Raw genomic sequence first — 22477 nt, 5'->3', positions numbered from 1 at the left:
TTGGACTCAACCATATACAAATCAGTCTTGGCCCTCCTCCAATGGGATCAGTGCAGCCAGAACTGCCAAGCTAGGTCCTTCCTGAAGAACAAGTTACTTACCTGTAAGAAACATTAGTTAGTTAGATTCCTCACCTTAGAATATCCCCAGGCGTCAGGCTGGATCCGGAAAGATTTTTGTAGCAATACCCCTTGCGCGTCGCTAGGCGTCGTCTGCGGCTCCGTGTCCGTCGTTGGCGTTGGGCGCCGGAATGACGTCGTCGGAGTACTTAGACGCCGCCCTCGCGCGCTGACGTGAGTTCTTGTACATAGCTTTCCGCGCCAGGAACGCAGAGCCATGCAAGAGACCGACACTGGTGCCAAAAAGTCTAGGGCCCTGAACAGGATGACCCTAACCCTAGATGTCGGTTCGCAGAGCGGGGAGGATGGGTGGGTCAGTGAGGAATCTAACTAACTAATGTTTCGTACAGATACATCGTTACCGAAGGTAAGTAACTTGTTCATCTGAAAGAAACACGTTAGTTAGATTCCTCACCTTAGAATAGATACCCCAGCAATACCAACCCCGGTGGAGGGTCTGCGAACCAAGATCACACCAGAAAGTCCTGGAGAACAGAACGGCCAAAGAAGCCATCTCTCCGGACTTGGCTGTCCAGGCAATAGTGCTTGGCGAACGTGTGCAGTGAGGCCCACGTCGCCGCCTGACAGATGTCCTGCAAGGGAACTCGCCGTCCCAGGGCAGTAGTCGCCGCTGTGGCCCGGGTGGAATGGGCTCTCAGCCCCACAGGAGGGTCCTTTTTCGCCAAGGAGTAACAACTTTATACACAAGACGACCCACCGTGAGATGGTCCACTTCTGTACAGCCCTCCCCTTCTTAGCACCTACGTATCCAACAAAAAGTTGGTCGTCCACCCGGAACTGTCTGGTGCGGTCCAAATAAAAGGACAGCGCACGTTTGAGGTCCAGACGGTGGAGCCTCTCTTCCTCTTTCGAAGGATGCGGAGGCGGAAAGAAGGTGGGCAATGTGACCAATTGCCCGATGTGAAAGGGGGTCACCACTTTCGGAAGAAAAGAAGGACAAGTCCGGAGGACAACTTTGTCCGGATGAACAGAAAGAAAGGGAGGCTTAGATGACAGAGCCTGGAGCTCACTCACCCGTCTAGCCGAGGTGATAGCTACCAGGAAAGCAGTCTTAAGAGTCAGAAGACGAAGGGGACAATTGTGAAGAGGCTCAAAGGGAGCGCACATCAGAAAGGTCAAGACAAGATTCAAATCCCACTGAGGCATTACGAAGGGGACAGGAGGAAACATGTGAGTAATGCCTTTAAGAAAACGCGAAACAACAGGGGACTTGAAAAGAGAAGGCTGATCAGGAAGCCGTAAGAAACCAGAGATTGCAGAAAGATAACCTTTCAAGGTGCCCAGAGCAGAGCCCTGCTGGGCCAAAGAAAGAAGAAAGAGTAGAATTTCAGAAAGAGGGGCGGAAAGGGGATCCACAGCCTTTGCTGTGCACCATTCCACAAATTTGTTCCACCTGCAGGCATATACCGATTTTGTGGAGGGATGCATGGCTGCCAGAATAACATCACAGACTTCAGGAGGCAAGTCAAATGGCATCAACTGTCGCCACTCAATCTCCACGCATGGAGGTGGAGACTGAACAGGTTCAGGTGGAGGACCGTCCCCTGCTGCTGCGACAGAAGGTCCTCCTGAAGAGGCAGTCGTACCGGAGGATCGATTGACATAATGAGTAGCTCGGGATACCAGTACCTTCGTGCCCAATCTGGAGCCACTAAGATGACTTGGGCCCGGTCGCGCCTGATCTTCTTCAGCACTCTGGGCAGAAGAGGCATAGGCGGAAAGGCGTACAACAGACCGCAACTCCACTCGCGACAAGCGTCTCCGAGCGAGTGCCGCCTTGGAAATTCCAACGTGCAGAACTGCTGACATTGCGCGTTCTCTTCGGTGGCGAATAGATCTAACCAAGGCTCTCCCCACTGCAGAAAGAGACCTTGCGCCACATCCGAGTTCAGACGCTATTCGTGATCCATCATGCACCGGCGGCTGAGTTTGTCTGCTCTGGCGTTCAGAGAGCCCGCCAGATGTTGAACCACAAGGGTAACGCCCTGGTGTTCCAGCCATGTCCAGAGGCGCAGAGCCTCTTGACAAAGGGTCCACGACCCCACCCCGCCCTGTTTGTTGCAATACCACATGGCGGTGGTGTTGTCCGTGAACACCTGCATGACACTTCCCCGGACAGAGGAAAGGAAGGCTTTCAGTGCAAGCCGGATCGCTCTCAGCTCCAACAAGTTGATATGGAGTTGAGACTCCGCCGGAGACCAGAGGCCTCTGATCTCCGCCTCTACCATATGGCCCCCACCCATCCCAGGAGGGACGCGTCCGTCACTACTACGTGCTCCGGTAGGTTTAGGGAGAGGCATCTGCCCCTGACCCAATCGCGGTCCGTGAGCCACCACTGCAACTGTTTCGCAGTGCCCTCCTAGATCAAGACATGGTCGGACAGGTTGCCTCGATGCTGGGCCCACTGAAACTTCAGGTCCCACTGCTGAGCCTGCATTCGCCACCAGGTGTAATGCACCAACAGGATGCAGGAGGCCATCAGCCCCAGAAGCAGCAGCACCAACCTGACCGAAACCCAGGATAGAGGCCGAAAGATGGGAATCAGAGCCTGAATATCCCGGACACGCTGTTCCGGAGTATAGGCCCGGAACAGCGCCGAATCGAGAACCGCTCCGATGAAGAGGAGCTTCTGGGAGGGTCTCAGGTGTGACTTCGGCACGTTGATGGAGAACCCCAGCAAATGCAGGAGGTCGGCCGTAGTCTGGAGGTGGGAGACGACTTGCTGGGGCGAGCCCGCCTTCAACAGCCAGTCATCGAGATAGGGGAAGACTGGAACCACCGATCTGCGCAGATGAGCTGCGACCACCGCCATCACTTTCGTGAACACCCGAGGGGCACTGGTGAGGAAGGGGAGCACGGTGAACTGAAAGTGCTCCTGACCCACCGTGAACCGCAGGTAACGCCGGTGGGCCGGCAGGACGGGGATGTGAAAATAGGGGTCCTGCAAGTCCAACGCTACCATCCAGTCTCCAGGGTCGAGGGCAGCCAGAACCTGAGCTAAAGTTAGCATCTTGAACCGTTCCTTCCGGAGGAAGGCGTTGACGCTCCTGAGGTCCAAGATAGGGCGTAGGCCCCCTTTGCCCTTCTTGGGAACCAGAAAGTAGTGGGAATAGCAACCACGGCCTACTTCTGGACCAGGAACGCTCTCAATGTCCTCTTTGGCCAAGAGGGCCGTAACTTCCTCCCGCAGAAGATTCAAGTGATCCTCCGATATACGGTGGCACTGCGGTGGCATGGCTGGAGGGGTCGTCTCGAAGGGGAGTGAGCAGCCCCTTCGGACGATTTGCAGCACCCACATGTCCGATGTGATGGATCGCCAGTGGAGCAGGTGATGGCGAACTCTGCCGCCCACTGGCGTGGAATGGGCCTGAAAGCTCGGACTAGGAGGGCTTTGAGCCGGATGCTGCCGGGGTGGATGTGGACTGACTGGCACGTTGTCCTCCAGTACCGCCACGGTGGAATCCACGTCCGCGTGCAGGTTGGTTCTGCGGCTGGTGGCTAGGCGGACGTGAGGAGGCGCCCCTTCCTTGGCCACGGAAGGGGCGAAAGCGAAAGTTTGCGACCGCGGGGCCGAGAGATCCATGGACTTGGCCGTAGCCCGGGAGTCCTTAAAACGAGCCAGCTCACTATCCGCCTTCTCACCAAAAAGGCGAGTGCCATCAAAGGACATATCCATGAGGGTACTCTGGACATCCCCCGAGAAAGACGTGGACAGCAGCCAGGCGTGGCGCCGGAGCGCCACCGTGGTGTTAATCGCCCTACCCAGCGAGTCCGTGGTGTCTAGTCCACACCGTATGGCATGTCGTGCTGCATCTCGCCCGTCAGCAAGCGCCTGGGAGAGAAGTGTCCGGGCCTCCTCCGGACACAGGGGCAGCACGTCCTTCACCGTATCCCACAGAGAGTGGGAGAAACGGTCCAAGAGGCAAGCGGTGTTCAAAGACCGCAGGCCCAAACTCAGGGAAGAGAACAGCTTCTTTCCGAATTGTTCCAGCCTCTTGGATTCCCGATCTGAAGGAGCAGACGGGAAGGAGGATTGGGAAGTGGAGGCCTGGATAACCAGACTCTCGGGGGTGGGGTGTTGGGACAGGAAACTGGGGTCGCCCGGAGCAGGGAGGTGGCGCCGGGGCACGTTCCGATCCACAGGAGGAACTGTGGACGGCTTGGACCAAGTGCCCTGCAGAACGTCTATGAGGGCCTCATTGAACTGCAGCAGAGGCTCTGTGGAGCTTGCTGACGGTTGAAGCACCTCTGTGAGGATGTTAGTCCTCACGGCCACAGCAGGCAACTCTAGCCCCAGGGCTTCGGTCGCCTTGCGCAGCACCACTGAGAAAGCTGCACCTTCCTCCGAGGCCACTGTCGGAGAAGAGATGAAACCAGCGTCCGGGGAGGTGTCCAGACCACTGGCATCCCCCAGTTCATCTGCCCAGTCCTGTGAAAGTTGGCCCAGTCTGGTCATGGGGTCCTCAGACCCCTCCCAGTCGCCCCCGTCATCCGATTCCTCATAAACAGGAGGAATGATCGGAGCCGGGCGGAAGATGAAACTTTCATCCATCAGCGTTGGGTGCGGCGTCGAGTGGCGCCGTGCCGGCGCTGGGCCCGGACAGTAGCTAAACCGGGGAATGGCATTGTCCGGAGACGGCGCCGGAGGCGGAACCGGTGTCTGTGCCGGCGGAGGAGGCGTTGTGTTAGGCAACCGGTGCCGGCAGAGATCCAGGCCTGGATCCCTCGGGGACCTGTGGCATCGGGACCGAAGTCGATGGTAGAGCCAGGCCCCTCATGGCCGAGAGGAAGGCACTGACCTCCGCCGGAGTCGCGTCAGTCCCAGGGACCGGCGGGTATGGAGACGGACGCGGCTCCTGCGGCTCCGACGGAGCCGCGGGGGTGGGACCACACTGACCCTCGGCCGAGTCGCGCGAGGGGAGTCCGAAGAGCGGTGTCGCCTCTTGGACTTCTTTGATCGCTTCGACTTACCCGAAGACTTCGAGCCCGAAGAGCGATGATGGTGGCTGCGGCTCCGCGACCGGTCCAAGGACCTCCTCCTGGACCGGGACCGTGAGCGGTGCGGAGCCGAGTGGCGAAGCTCGAGAAGCTTACGGGACCGCTCCCGCCCAGCCTTCGAGGTCAAGGCCTGACAATCGGGGCACGACTCCGCGTCGTGGTCGGCCCCCAGGCAGTAAAGGCAACGGCGATGGTGTTTCGTCACCGACATCAGTCGATGACAGGAGTCACAGGCTTTAAAACCAGGCATCCTACCGGCACCAGAGTCGAGTCGACAGAAGACCAAAAAGAGTCAAAAAAGTTTAGTCAAAAATTGACTAAGGGGTAAGCTCTTCCCGGATCGGCGCTGTCTGGCGCGGAAAAAAGAAGAACTGACGTCAGCGCGCGAGGGCAGCGTCTACGTACTCCGACGACGTCTTTCCGGCACACGACGCCAACGACGGACGCGGAGCCGCAGACAACGCCTAGCAACGCGCAAGGGGTATTGCTACAAAAATCTTTCCGGATCCTGCCTGACGCCTGGGGATATTCTAAGGTGAGGAATCTAACTAACGTGTTTCTTTCAGATCTGGAATACAAGCAACCTAGGATCAGTTTCGAGTGAGATTCCATCCATCACCTTGTTGTTTTTGGATCTTTCTTAAAGTGGCATTTATCGAAATTGTGACTCAAAATCTGACTTTACTGTTAAAGAGGATTCTAAATTACAATTCGAGTCCAAAGGTGACATTTCTACATGCTGCCAATCAAAAGTTAGCACTTATTGGATGTAATAAGGTAACCCAATGTTATCCTTTGGGAGAGGTAGGCTTTACAGCTGTGAAAAACGATTTTAGAAGTTTCTCAATACCAGGACATTTAAAACTTAAGAGCATGTGTCCTACTTTTTAAATACGACACACCCTGCCTTATGGGCTTCTTAGGGTCTAACTTAAGGCTGACTTATTTATTAAAAAACAAAAGGTCCAGCCCGGCAAAATGTTTATTAAGCCATGTCAAAATGGCAGTTTAAAACTGCACTACAGGGGGGAGGAGCCTAGCGCGCAACCAAGATGGCCGCGTAGGTGCGAGGCTCCCGAGGACCTCCGCGACCTCCTGCATAAATCCTGACTATATCCTGTCCTAGATGAGGGGACTGTGTTCGTGAGACCGAGCTGAGGTGCCACCCGTTTTCCGTTTCCAAATCGGACCTCGGACACCGGTGGGAGCATCGATTGAGGTTTGCGGCCTTCTTCACGCCGGCCCCACGGATTGGAGTTGTGGGGCGATCCGGAGACAAAGTGAACAACAGCGGCGGGCGAGGCTGGGCGATTCGCGTACCCCGCACTTTCACTTTCGCTTTCGCGCCCTCCTTGCTGCCAAGCGAGGTAGGGTCGCGAGGCGGCGTGCGGTGGTGTGACTTCATCGGGGTGCCCTGCCGGCCCGCCAGCTGTGATCCGCCCTTCGGAGCTGTGGTCGCCCTCCCCCGGAGCCCGTGAACCGGTCTGTCAGCCCTTTTCAAGGAGATTGGCACGATTTGGGGACTGGAGCCATGTCCACGAAACAAGATGGCGACCGGGCAAAGGTGAAATCGACTCGCCGTGGCGCAGCCCCTCAGTCTAACAACATGGACCGCTACACCCTCCAGAAGGGATCTCCAGAGGCGCCGCGTAGGTCCCCTGTTGGCCCGACTGATGCCCCTGCTTTGCCCGCGGATCTGACCCTCCGGGACGTCATGGGCGCCATCGCCGAGATGAAGGCCTCAGTGGACCAGCGCTTTGACACTCTGGCGCAAAAGATTGACTCGGTCCTCGTGGATGTGGGCCTGGTGAGGGCCGATCTGTCCAAGACGAATGACCGGGTCGACTCTTTGGCCCACACCACCTCGGGCCTCACAACGGACGTGGCGGCCCTCCAAAAGGAGGTGCGCCGACTGGGCCAGGCGAGCGCCCTGATGGATCGTCGACTGGAAGATTCCGAGGGTCGGGCCCGGAGGAACAATGTTCGCATTGTCGGGGTGCCGGAGGGACGTGAGGAGGAGGCGGCGGATCTGTTTGTGGAGGACCTGATCCTCACCCGTCTCCAGCCCCGGGGGCTGAGTAAACTCTTCGCAGTGGAACGTGCCCACAGGGTCCCCGGAGGGAGACCTAAGATCGGAGCCCCTCCGAGGCCTCTCATTGCCCGGATCTTCAACTTTCGGGACAGAGACGCTATCCTGCAGACTTCTAGGCAACAAGGACCGGTCAGACTCGACAATATGGATGTAAACTTCTATCCTGATTTTACTCCGGCGGTTCAGAAGCAGAGACTGAGTTTTCTCGGAGTCAAACGTCGCCTACGGGACCTGAACCTCAAGTATGCGATGCTTTTTCCGGCGAAGTTGAGGGTAGAGGTGGATGGCCGCACGCACTTTTTTGATCGTCCCGAGGCGGCCGGGGACTGGTTGGACACTTTGCCCGGGGACCGGGGCCGGGGGGGTGGGGGGGGGCGCGGTTGGTGGGGAGGGCTTGCCGGATCAGGACTGAGGGACTAATAGTAGGCCTTGCTCTGGACAACATTATTGTCATCATTGACTGATTGTGTAAGTTCCCCTCCCGTGGAGGTCGTACGGGGTCTCTTGGGGGCTTTCCCTCCTCCTCTGGGGGACTAGTTAGTGTTTTCATCTATGGGGCGACAGGCACACTGCACTTTGGGGGGGCTGTTCGGGCTCATGCAGGGGTGCAGGGAGGGGGGAGTTCTGTTGGGACGGGTGGGTTGGGGTGGGGTGTTGTTCGTTTTTACCGCAAGGCAAACCCTTTACTGTATTGGTGTTTTTGAGGTGCTCTCGGGGGGACGAGTGATGGCTTCTGTATGTGATGGGGGGTAGGGACTTGACTTTGTTGTCTTGGAACGTTAATGGACTGGGGGATAGGATTAAGCGAGGTGTGGTCCTGCAGTATCTGAAACGAATTTCGCCAGATGTGGTCTTTCTGCAGGAGACACACCTTATTGGTAATTCCTTCTTTGCCATGAATCGGCGTGGCTATCGTTTGGTGGCCCACTCGGGCTTCACGTCTGGCTCGCGGGGGGTGGGCATCATGGTTAAGAACTCGCTCCCGCTGGAAATAGATGAGGTGCGCCATGATGAGAGGGGACGCTACATTGCCTTGGTGGGGAGAATGGAGGGCAAAGTGGTTGTCTTTGTTTCAGTGTATGTCCCACCGGGGCTACAGTCTACCACTTTTGCGGACCTGGGGCGCCTCCTCCTTGACCTTCCGGGGGGGCTTCTGGTGGTTGGGGGGGATTTCAATGCGGTGGTTTCTGGGACTATGGATCGTCACCCCCCTAGGGACCTCCCCCGGGCGCAGGCGTGGCTGTCCGGCCTTTTAGATACATTGGGATTGGTGGACTGCTGGCGCTTAAAACATCCCACGCAGCTGCAATACACCTTCCATTCGGGTGCCCATGGTAGCCTCTCACGGCTTGATCATATCCTTGTCCCTGCGGCCTATGCTGGGAGGGTGGGAGAGGTGCGCCATCTGGCGCGGGGTATTTCAGATCACTCCCCGCTCCTGTTGCACTTTGGTGTCCTCCCGAGGGGGGAGGGCAGGGTAGCTCCAATTAATGCCTGGTATCTGCGCGACCCCACTATTCGCGCTGACTTGATTAAATCCTTGCAGCGGTATTTCGAGGAGAATGTGGGGTCTGTCCCTTCGGCTATCTCCCTTTGGGAGGCCTTCAAGACAGTTATTAGGGGGGAGGACCTCTCCTTCATATCCCATGCCCGGAGGCGCGAGCGGGAGGAGGTGACCCGAGTGGAGGCCGAAATTACTGAACTAGAGGGTGATTTGGGGAGTGGGGTGACGGATGCTGCACTGCATGTTCTACACCTTAAGCAAGCGGCCTATAGGGCCCTCGTCACGGAGGCAGCCAGGGGCCTCAGTAGAGAGCAACAGGGGCGACTGTATGATGTGGGTGATAAGGCTGGTAAATTGATTGCGTGGTTGGATAAAAAGGAGAGAGCGAGTCGTGTGGTTCCGCTGATTGAGAGGATGGATGGTGTACGTGTCACCGAGCCAGAAGACATTGTCTCTTGCTTCGCGGATTATTTCCGCGAGGTGTATTCCCCGGTCTCCCCCTGCTCGGAGGCGGATTCTCATGCCCTGCTTCGAGATATCGCGCTGCCCTCCCTTTCGGTGGAGGACAGGGAGTCGTTGGATGCTGCTCCTACCTCGGACGAAATTGCCCTCGCTATACGCTCGGTTGCATCTGGCAAGGCCATGGGCCCGAACGGCATCCCTATCGAGTTGTATAAGCTGCGACCGGACGTACTGGCACCCCACCTCCGCGCGATGTTCCTTGCGGCCCACTCGCGGGGCTCCCTCCCTGCCGGACCAACGTCTGGCTACAATCGTGGTGATCCACAAGGAGGGGAAACCCTGAGACCGGGTTACCTCCTATCGGCCTATCTCGCTCTTGAATGCGGAGCCCAAAATCCTTGCCAAGGTGCTTGCCAACCGGCTGGTCGGCGTGGTGGGCGAGTTGGTCCACCAAGACCAGTCTGGCTTTATCCCCCATCGCAACACGGCCCTCAATCTGCGGCGCTTGCACGGGGTGCTCGCGTGTTCCGTTTGTGCGGGAGCCGGCCATCTTGGCGTCCTTAGACGCCACCATGGCGTTTGACACGCTCGAATGGCCATACATTTGGGGGATGCTGGCGAAATTTGGTTTTGGACCGGGATTCATCAGCTGGGTCAAATTGTTGTACTCGGGCCCGTTAGCGCAGGTGGTAGTGAATGGGCGAGTCTCGGCCCCGTTCGCGCTGGGACGGGGCACGCGACAGGGTTGCCCCTTGTCGCCGCTCCTGTTTGCATTGGCCTTGGAACCCCTGGCGGAGTGGTTGCGGTGGCACCCTTCCATCCGTGGTCTCCGTTGGACCCCCGAGTATGAGGACCGCGTGTCCCTCTACGCTGATGATATCCTTTTGTACCTAGCCTCCCCGCGCAAATCCCTGATTGTCCTGGTTGATGTCCTGCGCTCCTTTGGCCGTAACTCAGGCCTTGTCATCAACTGGGCTAAATCATGTGTCTATGTGCTTTCCGGGGAGGCTCCCGTCCTCCCGCGGGGATGTCCGATCCAGATTGCCTCGCAGGGGTTTCGGTACCTGGGTGTCTATATCACGCTGGACCCGGCGGCCCGCTACGAGCGAAACTTGCTTCCCCCCCTCCAGCGCTTGAAGGAGGACGTCGCGCGCTGGCGGCACCTGCCGCTTTCGCCGCTCGGCCGGGCGGCATTGTTTAAGATGATGTCGTTGCCGCGCTTCCTGTACGCTCTCCAGAACACTATGGACCTAGTCCCGGCGCGCTACTTCCGTGAGGTGGAGAGTCTACAGCGCCGCCTGTTCTGGGACGGGAGGCCGCGTATAGCCCTGGCGAAGTTGACGCTCCCGTGGTACGACGGGGGGATTGCCCTCCCGGACATTAAGCGGTATTACTGGGCCTCCCAGCTAGCTGCAATTAATCACGGCCTCTATGGGCCCGCCTTGAACCCGGCATTTGAAATGGACAAGATGCTCCTGCCCGGTGGCGACTACAATCGAGCACTCTACTCTGGCGCGCCGGACCCCCGCTTGACGGGGCCCACGCGTGTCATGGTGCGGGTGTGGCACGCGGCCAATGCAGCTATGGGGTGGAAGGACCGTTTGACCCGGGCGTCGCCGTTGTATGCGCCTCAGCGGTTGGGCTCCCTGTGGACCTCGAAGGGCTTCGAGAAGTGGGACACGATTGGCATCAGTAAAGTGGGGGACCTCTGGACGAGAGGGGGATTTAAAACATTCGAGACGATGCAGACGGAGTTTCAGCTGCAGGGCAGTGAATACTTTCGGTACTTGCAGGTCCGTCATGCGCTGGGCTCCGTCTTCCCAGACGCCGCCTCCATCCCGGAGTCTTCCCCCCTGGAGGATAGAGTGCTGGATGGCCACGTTCCGGATAGCACAATCTCCCTCATTTACAAAAAATTGATTAATGACCGCTCGGGCCTACTGACCGGCCTCCGTGAGGCTTGGGTTGCCGACGGGCTGGAGTTGGACGACGAGGACTGGATTTCCGCGGTGGCCTCTCCGAAGGAGGTGGCCATACCGGCTCGCCTTCGCTTCGTCCAGCTTAAGATACTCCACCGGGTTTACATGACGGGGCCAAGGCTTCTGCGTATGGGTTATGCTGAGGATGGGTTGTGTAAGCGTGGGTGTGGTGCTTTGGCGACTTTTTTGCATATTTTGTGGGAATGCCCGAAGGTGGAGCGATTCTGGCGTGGTGTGCATGAGGTCCTGCGTCTGGTTACGCATGTCGCACTGTTGCCTGAAGCGAGGAGATGCTTGCTGAATGTGTGGGAACCAACTGATTACTCGGTTCCGCAGACGCGATGGGTGACTCTGGGATATATGATAGCTAAGCATGACATCGCTCAACTGTGGGGATCCCAGCGGCCCCCGGCGGTGTCGGCCTGGAAAGAACATATGGATTGGTGCATGTTCCGAGAAAAGGTGGTGTATGTGGCGAGGGGCAAGCCTGGGGCGTGGGTGAAAATATGGGGCCCCTGGAACGCCTACCGCGGGGGTATTTGCGAGCCACCACTGCTGCCTGCTGCCTCACCGGCTCCGTCCCCCTAGTTGACCCCCTCCCCCAGCCCCAGGCACAGAGTTCCCCCAGTCCTCGACTTGTTTCCCTTCCCCCTCTTCAGATTCCTGTGGATGGTCGGGGTCCCTTATTCGAGGAGCACGTGTGGTTACCTTCGATTGCGGGTTGCCTTGCGGGTGTGTTTTTTCTATGTTGTTGTGTGTGTATAAAATGAAACCGTATTGTGGGCTTAGAGTCATGTGGCTTACGTCGTTGATGTCTCCTGATTTGCTTCTCTGTAACGCCAAGTGCCCTTTTGTAAGTTTGTCAGGTGCTCCTGTCACTCTAGCGGCCGGCCGGAAGGTTGTAGGCCCATACTTGTATATACTTGAGATTGCAATAAACGGTTTCAACAACAAAAAAAAAAAAACAAAAAAAAAACTGCACTACAGGCTACAGTGGCAATCCTGAGACAAGCTTTTAAGTACTACTTTAGTGGGTGGCACAATGAGTGCTGCAGCTCCACTAGTGAGTATGGGAAAACAAGAGTACCCCAATACGCGAACCTGGGGTGAGGATATGTTTAGAAAAAACAATGGTTCAGAGGTGGCCCTAAGGGTCCATATTTGTAGTTAGTGCTCCCTAGGGGAAACACTGTCAGACAATTCTTTTACAATGACAATTAATCACGTCGGGAGTATCTAATAATGTACAGGGGCAAAACTGTCTTGTAAGGTACGGTATTTATTACCAAAACACAATTAAAAATACTATTCAGGTGCTCACATATAAATGAAAAAAGCGTAAAGTGACACAGTGAGGTGAATTAAAATCTTGACAACGCATTGACAACAAGAAAAGGAACTCCACACTAATTGACAAAATATAAGGAGTTCCTGTTGTACGGGGTCGACGACGTTTCGATCAAACCAATTACCACCCAACTTCTAAACAACTGCCTTTTTTTTTAATGACTCACCGCGTAAGTCAGTAACCTTAAAAGTAGTAAATATTAAAGATATAAATATTCAGAAAAGTGCATGTCTGCCAACAGAGTAACTATCTAAAATCCAGTGATATGATTAACTTTTACGAGGAAATAAACTTGCAGAAAAAAGAATCCTGAAATATGAAAATTACATTTTGCTACAGTGGGGACCTTATATCTGTACCCCCATGAATCACCTAATGTCAGTAATGAAGTTTAATTACAATATAATCCATTCCAATGGGTGTAGCTGCACACAAAGAATGAAGTATATGCAGACCAGACATAGAACACGAAATAAAGGTTAATCACGGCTCCTATATGCATGAATAAGTGGCAGTATTAACTATTTAAAAACTAATCCTAACACTGCAAAAAGTAAAAATCTAGTTAATCAAAGTTGCACGCTCATCATCAAAGAACATGTCAATATAGCCTGCTGCTTAGGGTTATAGTAGTTGTTAAAGGCCCGGAGTCTGACTGCAGTGACAGCCTATAATGAGGGAGAGGGCCTTTAACAACAGATGTAGCTCTAAGGGCAATAAGGCTATAAGAACATTTACCCCACTGAGAGAAAAATGTTCTAAATTAACAAGCATATGCCTCGCATTCACGCAAGTTTAAGCTATTGGTATTGTAAATGACAATGCCTTTTATTTATGTTTTGGGTTTTAAAATATAAATAAAAGGCATCTTCACTTACAATAGTAATAGCTTAAACTCTCGCAAATGTGAGACCTATTGCATTGCAATAAAGGGCCTTCTCAACCGCTTGTTAGATTGTAAATATCAGAGGAAGAGACCGGCCTGCGACATCTTCAGAGTAGTGATAAATAGTGCAGTGAAGAAGTGTAAGTGTTGTAAATTACACAGACACAAAGTTTGAAGTGAGAGTTTACATATGATCCAAGCTATAAACACTAACAAAGCGTTCCAACAATTTTTGCTCTGTGATTACACTGTTGTGGCTCAAGAAGAAGAGTGGGAGGGTGGGGCTATTTCCTGCCCTCTCCGTGATTTGAGTGTGCAGTGTGGCATTGGGAAATGTCATTTCTATCTTTGGCCTAATTAAAAACACTCCAGCTGTAGTAGGGCCCTGGCTTCACCTCCCGGTGCAGGGTGGGCTGTGCTTTATGGCAGACATGGAGGGAGGGAGGAATGGTCTTGGCTGCAGCTCCTGGCCGTGTACAGTGCCCCTGCTATTACTAGTGAGCGAGAGGTGCTGAGGTGGTGGTATTGGTGGTGGTGGCATTGGCGGTAGTGGTTTTGGTGGTGGTACTGGTATTGGTGGTGGTGGCATTGGTGGTAGTGGTTTTGGTGGTGCTGGTACTGGTGGTGGTATTGGTGGTGGCGGTATTGGTGTTGTTGGTACTGGTATTGGTGGTATTGGTGGTGTGGTGGTATTGGTGGTGGGGTATTGGTGGCAGTATTGGTGGTGGTATTGGTGGTGATAATGGTGGTGGTATCGGTGGTGGAGTTGGTATTGGTGGTATGAATATGTGATGTTACAACGCGATCAAAATGATCGCGGTATGTAACATCGCACTTTTTGCAACGCTGGAGGGCGCTGGACTTAGGAGTAGTAAGATTTACTATTTCAACACCAGTCTACGTACAGTAGGGAAGGTGTTGGAATAGAAAATCTTACTATTCCTTAGGTTATAGCGCCCTCCAGTGCAACTCGATGTAACGCTTGCGTTGTAATGGCAGCGTTCTAAATGCATCGCAATGCAAAGGATGTTTCCCGGTGGTATTGGTGGTGCTGGCATTTGCAGTGGTATTGGTGGTGGTGGTATTGGTAGTGGTGGTATTGGTAGTGGTGGTATTGGTGGAGATGGTATTGGTGGTGGTATTGGCATTGACGGTGGTATTGCAATTGGTAGTGATGGTATTGGTGGTGTTGGTATTGGTGGTGGCATTGGTGGTGGTATTGGTGGTGGTACTGGCGGTGGTGGAGGTATTAGTGGTGGTGGTATTGGTGGAGGTGGTGGTATTGATGGTGGTGGTAGTGGTGGTGGTGGTGGCATTGGTGGTGGTATTGTTGTTTAAATAACAGGCTTTTGAAAACAACCCGCCAGGTGGTTTTAGTACAGATGAAATGCAACCCAGATGTGCTGTTGTCAGCTCCAGCCCATAAGCACAGTATTATGTGCTACCTGGAATTCACATGACTTAATTCGCTAATCATTTCTAAATCCATGTTACTTGGGGGGCGCGGGGTTGAAATAGACACGAGCTAATCGTGCTTTAAAGTGATTGAAAGTAGGTGCCATTGCTACGGGGGCAGCCGTGCTGCTCAAAAAAACACAAGCGGTTTTCAGCTGAAGCAGCACATGTCCAGCCTGCAGTAAGAGAAACTCAAAGTAAATAGTGCTTACAGACTAAATAACAAGTCCTGTGAAACAACCGAAGTAAAGGGGCCATAGGAGGGTACAAATGAAGACAAGCCGTACTAAGGAGAGACTAACAAGCCTATAAACGAATCCGAAGGCAGCATTTAAGAAAGACAATGGCACAAGCCAATGAAAAACATGGGAGGAGAGTGGGCGTGGCTTCTCTCCCATACTCTACTACGGCAGTCTCCCAGAGCGAGCAGCACATGCGCGCTGCCGCTAAGCTCGATCTAAAAAGGGAGAAATAGAAAGACAATCATTGGAATGTTGGAGGAGAAGGATTACGCTAGCCAGTATTAACCCTGACCCACTTCCCTCTCCTCAACAGTTCTCAACATTTCAATGTTCTAATCCAATATAAAATCATATACATCCATAGCATTTGCTCCCCATCTCATTTAAAGAGAGCATCTGGAGTTACTCAGATACATTTTACAACTTTATTACAGATTATATTAGTACCCCCTTTTAAACAAAGCTTCAGTACCTCTTTTGTGGGATGTATGCATTTCATTTTGATAGTTACAGAAGCTAACATATTTAAGACCGCCCTTATTTGCCACATAAGGATCCCATAATTTCTCTAGTTGGTAATAATAGAAAACAAAGTCTCAAAAATCGATACCACACTTCTACAGAAAAACTACTTATTAAATGCCAACCAGGGCTCAAAGAGTTGCAACTTTATACTCCATATTAAGTTGAAGCTCTTCATTTATTCAGCATTTTCAGGTTTCTATTAAATGAAGAATCAATCAACTGATGATGAATTATTTTCTCAATTCTACCTGCATAATAATCAAACAGATTTTTTATTTATCTGTAAATTAATCTGTTAAACTTGCAGTGCTGGATCCAAGCATGGAACTCTATTTCACATTCATTTTAAGAAACAGAAATTATTTTAGGGAATTATCTATGGAACTCGCAGCTTTGTCATATGAATTATCTAAACTTGATAGGCCAAGACTGAAGTCCCCAGATAACAAACATTTTATATTTGAACAGAGCTTAGCTTGTAAAGATTACTTTTAAGTTCAAATATTTTTTATTAGGGTTTTAGAAAATATACATCAAAATAAAAGAGACATAGTGAACGCAGACTCAATAAATTAAAGATATTCAAGAAATCTGGTGCATTAACCTTGGGTCTATTTGACAAAAACAAGTAAATATCACAATATGCACGGTAGCATCTATTTATGGTTGCAATTAACATCTATTTAGCATTTTTCCTAAAACCCAACAAATAGGTCTAATTTATGTATGTCACAATCAGGGGAGAGGGAAATGGGGAAAATCACAGTGGCACACAATTCAAGGGCACCAGACTTGAGTTCCTCACTACCAAAATTTGTTCTCACCACAATTGCACAGGCTCACTGTATCTTCATGGTCCTCCAAGGAGTCCAGAAAAGGAAGGGGCGAGATGAGCATTATGATCTGGTTTCTTTAGACCAGTAAGACATGGTCCATGTATTCAGTCCACTCTAACACGCTGCTTGACAGTGCAGTAGAGCAGGGGATGTTCCCTCACTCCTTCGTGGCCTAACTTTCAAAGAGTTCCAAAAAGCTAGGCAATGTGTGGAGTAGGGTTAGTAAGTTACATGAATCTCACTGTTAAGTTTTTATTGACTTTTTTCAACAAATGATTTTCTCTTCAGTGTCTCCCCTTCTTACACCCACCCAATACACAATTTGGTGCATGTTCCTACCCAAACAAGATCATGTACTTCTTATGACTCAGGCTAAAACTATATTTGCTAAAAAGTGTTAAACATGCTTTCACAACTATTAGTGAACTATCATTATGTTCCATCTGAGCGAGTATTCAAAACAGTCATAAGGAATTTCCCAGGCCAACCGTATTATGCATTCCTGGGAACACCTACAAGTATAAAGTTAAAAACTATGTCTGTGGTCTATACAAGAGTAAATAGTCTATAAAGTTGGGTGTCACATTTATCTACATCTGTCTAAATTTATAATTTACGTATGTAAAACGTTTGCCAGTCATAGTTCAGACTTACAACCGGAACAATCCTTTGCAAAACAGTCCCTCTAATCCTTTCAGTTTATGGATCAATGGAAATCAGATTCTAAAGCCACCCACAAAAGATTAACTACTAGACAGAAGCTGACATCGATCCACACTCTATTTCTCAATTAATTGAAAGTACTCCAAACCTTAGGCGATGCAAAGAAAGACTCGTTCATAGATTAAACTCCTCTTTCAAAATTAAATAAATTAATCATAATAATCAATTTCAATCTGCTCTAAAATAAAGTGCTTACCTTTAAAATTACACAGGGTATCTTCCTCATCTAAAACTTTTCTGTTGTTGAATCAAACCAACATTTTCATACACCCTCAAATTATCTTCTCGGAGTCTGGGGAAAAAATGATACTGATCTTAAGATAGCTGTATGTTTAAAGATAATGTACGGTTCAAATCATATTGAAATGGTATTGGGAAAAAGATGTTACAGAACAAGACACTTAGTATGTTACAGCATTTAATTAATACAATTATGAACACTGGCATGTAGTGTGTTCACTAATGTTGTTTAGTGGAATGGTTCACTTGCCTGTAGTTGAGAGGTACTTCACTATCAGTAGTACGGACGTATAGTGTGCACAACGTGTAAAATTGTATCTGGGTGCATTTGAAAAATGACAGCAGTTTACAGTGTGGATACCATCACCCAGTGCAAGAGCAAAGACAAACAGACATTGGCAAATGGGGTTACTTGGCTGGTTTGTACTCCGTGATTCAACTTCTGACTGCAGGTTTATGTTGAACTACATGTAAAAAACATAAAAAGCGTTGTTTAAAAAAAAAGCCAAATAGGCATGTGGCTCACCCTGTTTTTGTATCAGTCCATGACATAGTGAGAAGCATGAGATACCGGTTTGCCTGCCCTATAAGTGTTAATAAAGTACACCTCAAACTCTCACCTATAGACGAGATGGTCAGACTATCGAGGACAAAAACATAGTCGAGCCAGAATATCGAAAGCTACATTTTGTGATGTTGAATGCACGTATCTATGTACCTTGGAGATGGAAAACGTTACTTACCCTGTAAGCATATTTTTGCAGTGCTGTAGAATCACAGACTCTGCATACTCTTGCTATCTAGTGTTGGGCTTGGATGTTTGCAAGTTGTTTTCCTTAAAAAAAACGGCTTTTGGAGGGGCGTGGCTACGCAACGTAGCATGGTAGCCGCTAGTTAGGCTTGTTATGTCGTACCCTTCTCCTCCCCGACTATCCACGACAATAATCCGACCCCCGAGGTCAGAATACGGGAGCGGAAACCCTACTGACCCCCATCAGAGCAAGAACCGTGGCTGTACGACCCCTGTGGCTGGAGATCTAGCCGCAGACATATGCGGCCTGGACGAGAGGCACAGCCGGGCAGTGGAGTGCTCACCACGGCTGAGTGCGTAACGATGCACGGCAGGGACCATCTGGTGCTGATCTGGCCTCTGGACCCGAACAAGTATAACTCGCGTCACCAAGGCCCCCTTGGAGGAGCACAGCTGTGGTACCCACCTCAAAAGAACAGGGGCAAGCGGTACACCAGAGATCAGAGGCACGATCTTGGGTCCCAGTGGACTTTGACGGGATTCTGCGGGTGGTACGCCGTCCACCTCGACCACCGGGGACCCAGGCACGAGGTCACTGTCTGATCCATCGGCAGCAGAGTACAGATCACACGTACTGGCGCATTCCTGATGGGGGTGGGGGGCGCCGTGGCAGGCGATCCCCAATGCAGCGCTGGAGCAGCTCGCGCTAAGCAGGTGAGGTGGTGGTGAGGTGCTGTTGGAGAGGCCTTGGTAGAATCTGACGCTGACAGAGGACTGGCCACCTCATACGCAGCTGTGGGGGTGCCTCTCCCCCCCCCCACCCTTCCTCCTGCACGGATGATGCCATTGCTCCTGTGGCGGCAAGTGGTGCAGTGACTGCGCATTGACAACCTGAGACTCGGCCCCTTGAATCGCTCCTGTCCTGGCCTGAGAGCTAGTTACAGACCTGTGGAGTGGGTCAAGTGTACAATCGAGACCATCCCTCTATGACTGGACATTATCACTTCCTCCCTACATCACTGCTCTGACACTCTCGCAAAGTGGAAGCCTGCAGGTGCTGCACCACGCAGTAGATAAGCTGATACAGGAAGGGACTTTGTGTTGCAGCGTGTCACTGCTGAAACCCAGCACAGGGGACGAAAACTGGGAAAACCACGATATCCGGGACAAAGGGTTCCAAGGTGGTCCAACAGAACAAATTGGACCACTACGCGTTCCCCAAAGCATCGTCCCAGGACCAGCTGATCAGAGACAGAGCGGGAGGCGGAACAGAGGAGAACCCCCCTGAACCAACGCTTACAGATGTCATGGAGGCCATTTCTGGGGTCCGGTCATCTCTGGAAAAAAAGATGGACACTATCTCCACTGACGTCACACTCATCAGGGCGGACTTAGCAAAAATCAACGAAAAGGTCAAGCAACTAGAGATCACAACAACAAGCTCCAGACCGAGATCCGCGATCTACAGCTTTTCTGGAAGTTTGCTGAAAGCAAGCTTGACGACTACGAAGGACGCACCCTCTGCAATAATATACAAATTTTAGGTGTGCCGGAGCAAGTGGAGGAGCAGACGCCGGATCTATTTGTAGAGGACCTCATACTCACCCATCTTCAACCCATAGGCCTGTTCAAATTCTTCGTAATCGAGAGAGCGCACAGGGTCCCGGGGGGACGACCGAAGCCTGGGGCTCCCCCGCGGCCGCTGCTGGCACAGATGCTGAACTTCCGCGACAGGGATGTGATTCTTAAAAATGCCCGAGTAGGCTCGCCGCTCAGGTATGAGAACGCCGACATATACTTTTTTCCAGATTTTATGCAGGCAGTCCAAAAACAACGAAGATCATTTCAAGCTGTAAAAAAGACATTACGTGAAACAGAGGTGAAGTATGCCATGCTGTTCCCAGCGTGCCTTCGCATGGAGGCTGACGGCAGAGCTTGGTTCTTTGATAACCCGGAAACTGTGGCGGAATGGCTGGAGGGCTGGGGAGGAGCCAAGGAGCTCAACTGCTGTTGAGAAGATCAGCAAACCCGCCCATGGAGAAGAGGGGACTTAGTTATGGGGAACATGGGGATCCATCACCTCACCGAAACGTCCCCTACGTCAGCAGGGGACACAGGTACTATGCAAAAGAGACCGCTGCTGACTCATTGGGTCTAACCATGTTTGATGGGACATGACTCTTGGGGCTCGCTCCTCTTAGGGAGCGATGAGACATTGATCGCTTTGGGGAGACATAGCATTCACTTCACCCCCACATTTCTACCTTTAGTTCTTCAGTTGGGCGACAGGCACTCTGCATGTTTGAGTTTATGGGCGGTTGAAGGCCCAGAGTGCAGGGGAGCAGGGAGGGGGTAGTTGGAATTGGGGTAATGATGGTTGTTCTGTTTTTAACCCCTTGTGTGCCACGCCCTTTCCCCGCCCTGTGCCGGGCGTTGCATTAGCGGGCGGGGTTCATGACGAGCTGGACTCGTCATGGGCACAGCGCAACCGCGGCCCATGACGAGTCCAGCTCGTCATGGGCACAGAAGGGGTTAATGAATCAGCACGAAAACATTGTGTTCTACGGGAGGAACTGTTGACTTTCGCTCACTTCACTGCACATGCACGGGGACTGCAACCTTAAACTTTTGAGCTGGAACGTAAATGGGCTTAGGGACAAGGTTAAGCGCTGTTTGGTACTACAACATATTAGGAGACATGCCAAAGACATAATCCTTCTTCAGGAAAACGCACTTAGTGGGAAATTCCTGCAAGGCACTAAACAGGTCGGGCTACAAACTGGTGGCACACGCAGGCTTCAGCACTGGCTTCCAAGGTGTGGGAATACTGATGCGAAACTCCTTCCCATTTATGGTCCAATCTACATGGTCGGATGACCTTGGGAGATATATAGTATCACTGGGCAGTGGGAGGGACGTACGCTCACCTGCATGTCTGACTATGTACCAACAGGCCTTGAGACCAGCACATTCAAAGATTTGGGAGCTGTGCTACTCTCACTACCGGAGGGCCTGCTGCTGATGGGAGGGGAATTCAACTCCGTGGTTGCAGGCACACTAGACTGGTAACCCCCGCAAGACACTAGGATATCAGCCAGATGGTTGCTGGACTTTCTAGAGGCTCTTGGCTTAACAGATGCGTGGAGGGCATACCATCCAGATAGTGTCCAACACACGTTTCAATCCGGGACACACAATAGGCTTTCCCGTATAGATTAAATATTTTTTTTAGGTGTCCCAGCATCGCAACTAACGCATATCTGTGAAATCAGGCACATGGCGAGGGGAATCTCCGACCACTCCCCGGTGGGTAGCATATCCCCCATAAATCCATGGCATCTCCGCAACCCAGGAGTTCGTAAGGCCCTACTGCAAGCTATGGACTTGTACTTCCAGGAATACGGTTGACTCCTCCCAGACCCTGTGGGAAGCATTTAAGTCAGTGATTCGAGGGCAGGCACTCTCCCTGATAGCCGGAGCACGTAAGGATAAAATGAAGGAACTGGTGACAGTGGAAAGTGCAGTCCTCAGACTAGAAAAGGAACTGGAAGAGGAGGTGACACAAGAGAAGCTCCATACCTTGCAACTTAAAAGGGATGAGTATAAAGCAATAGCCACGGACAGGGCCAAATACATGGGGAGGGAGACGGCGGGCAGAGTGTACGACCTTGGGGACAAGGCGGGGAAACTCATAGCATGGCTAGACAGGAAAGAACTAGCATCCAGGCTGGTGCCAGAATTGATAGATAAAGATGGCCAATCCATCACAGACCCCCAGGCCATTGCCAATATGTTTGCTGCCCACTATAGTGACATCTATCGCACACACACATCTTACACAGTAGAGGATTCCCAGTCCCTTCTCAGGGACATTGCCCTTCCTGCCCTACAAGTTGACGACCGGGAACTATTGGACAATGACTTCACTAATGACGAAATTGCAATAGCGATCAGAAGCCTTCGGTCTGGCAAGGCACTGGGTCCCAGCGGCCTACCAATTGAACTATATAAACTGGCACCGTACAAACTAGCCCCACACCTGCAATCCATGTTTGCAGAGAGCAAGAAGCAGGGGACACTCCCGCTAGATCAGAGGGTGGCCACGCTCATCACCATCCATAAAGAGGGCAAACTTAAGACAGACTGCGCCTCGTATAGGCCTATCTCTCTTTTAAATGCTGAACCTAAAATCCTTGCTAAGTTACTGGCTAATCGCCTTGTTAAAGTGATCAGCGGACTGGTGCACCCAAACCAGTTGGGCTTCATGCCACAGCGCAACACTGCACTGAATCTCCG

At 51.9% G+C, this 22477-nt stretch overlaps 1 protein-coding gene across 2 annotated transcripts in view; it reads right to left on the bottom strand.

Annotated features, from left to right (window-relative positions):
- The window catches only part of PTPN11 (protein tyrosine phosphatase non-receptor type 11), a 663532-nt gene that overhangs the window by 5397 nt on the left and 635658 nt on the right, over positions 1 to 22477 (bottom strand). For both annotated transcript variants that reach the window (XM_085636151.1, XM_085636152.1), the window contains exon 15: positions 17387 to 17482. In XM_085636151.1, coding sequence (XP_085492277.1) covers positions 17413 to 17482 — 70 coding nt within the window. In that variant the 3' untranslated portion in view covers positions 17387 to 17412. The remainder of the gene's footprint in view (positions 1 to 17386; positions 17483 to 22477) is intronic.

Source organism: Triturus cristatus, chromosome 11, assembly GCF_964204655.1.
Source record: "Triturus cristatus chromosome 11, aTriCri1.1, whole genome shotgun sequence".
Lineage (NCBI taxonomy): Eukaryota > Metazoa > Chordata > Amphibia > Caudata > Salamandridae > Triturus > Triturus cristatus.
This window is presented reverse-complemented; position numbering and strand designations above follow the sequence as displayed.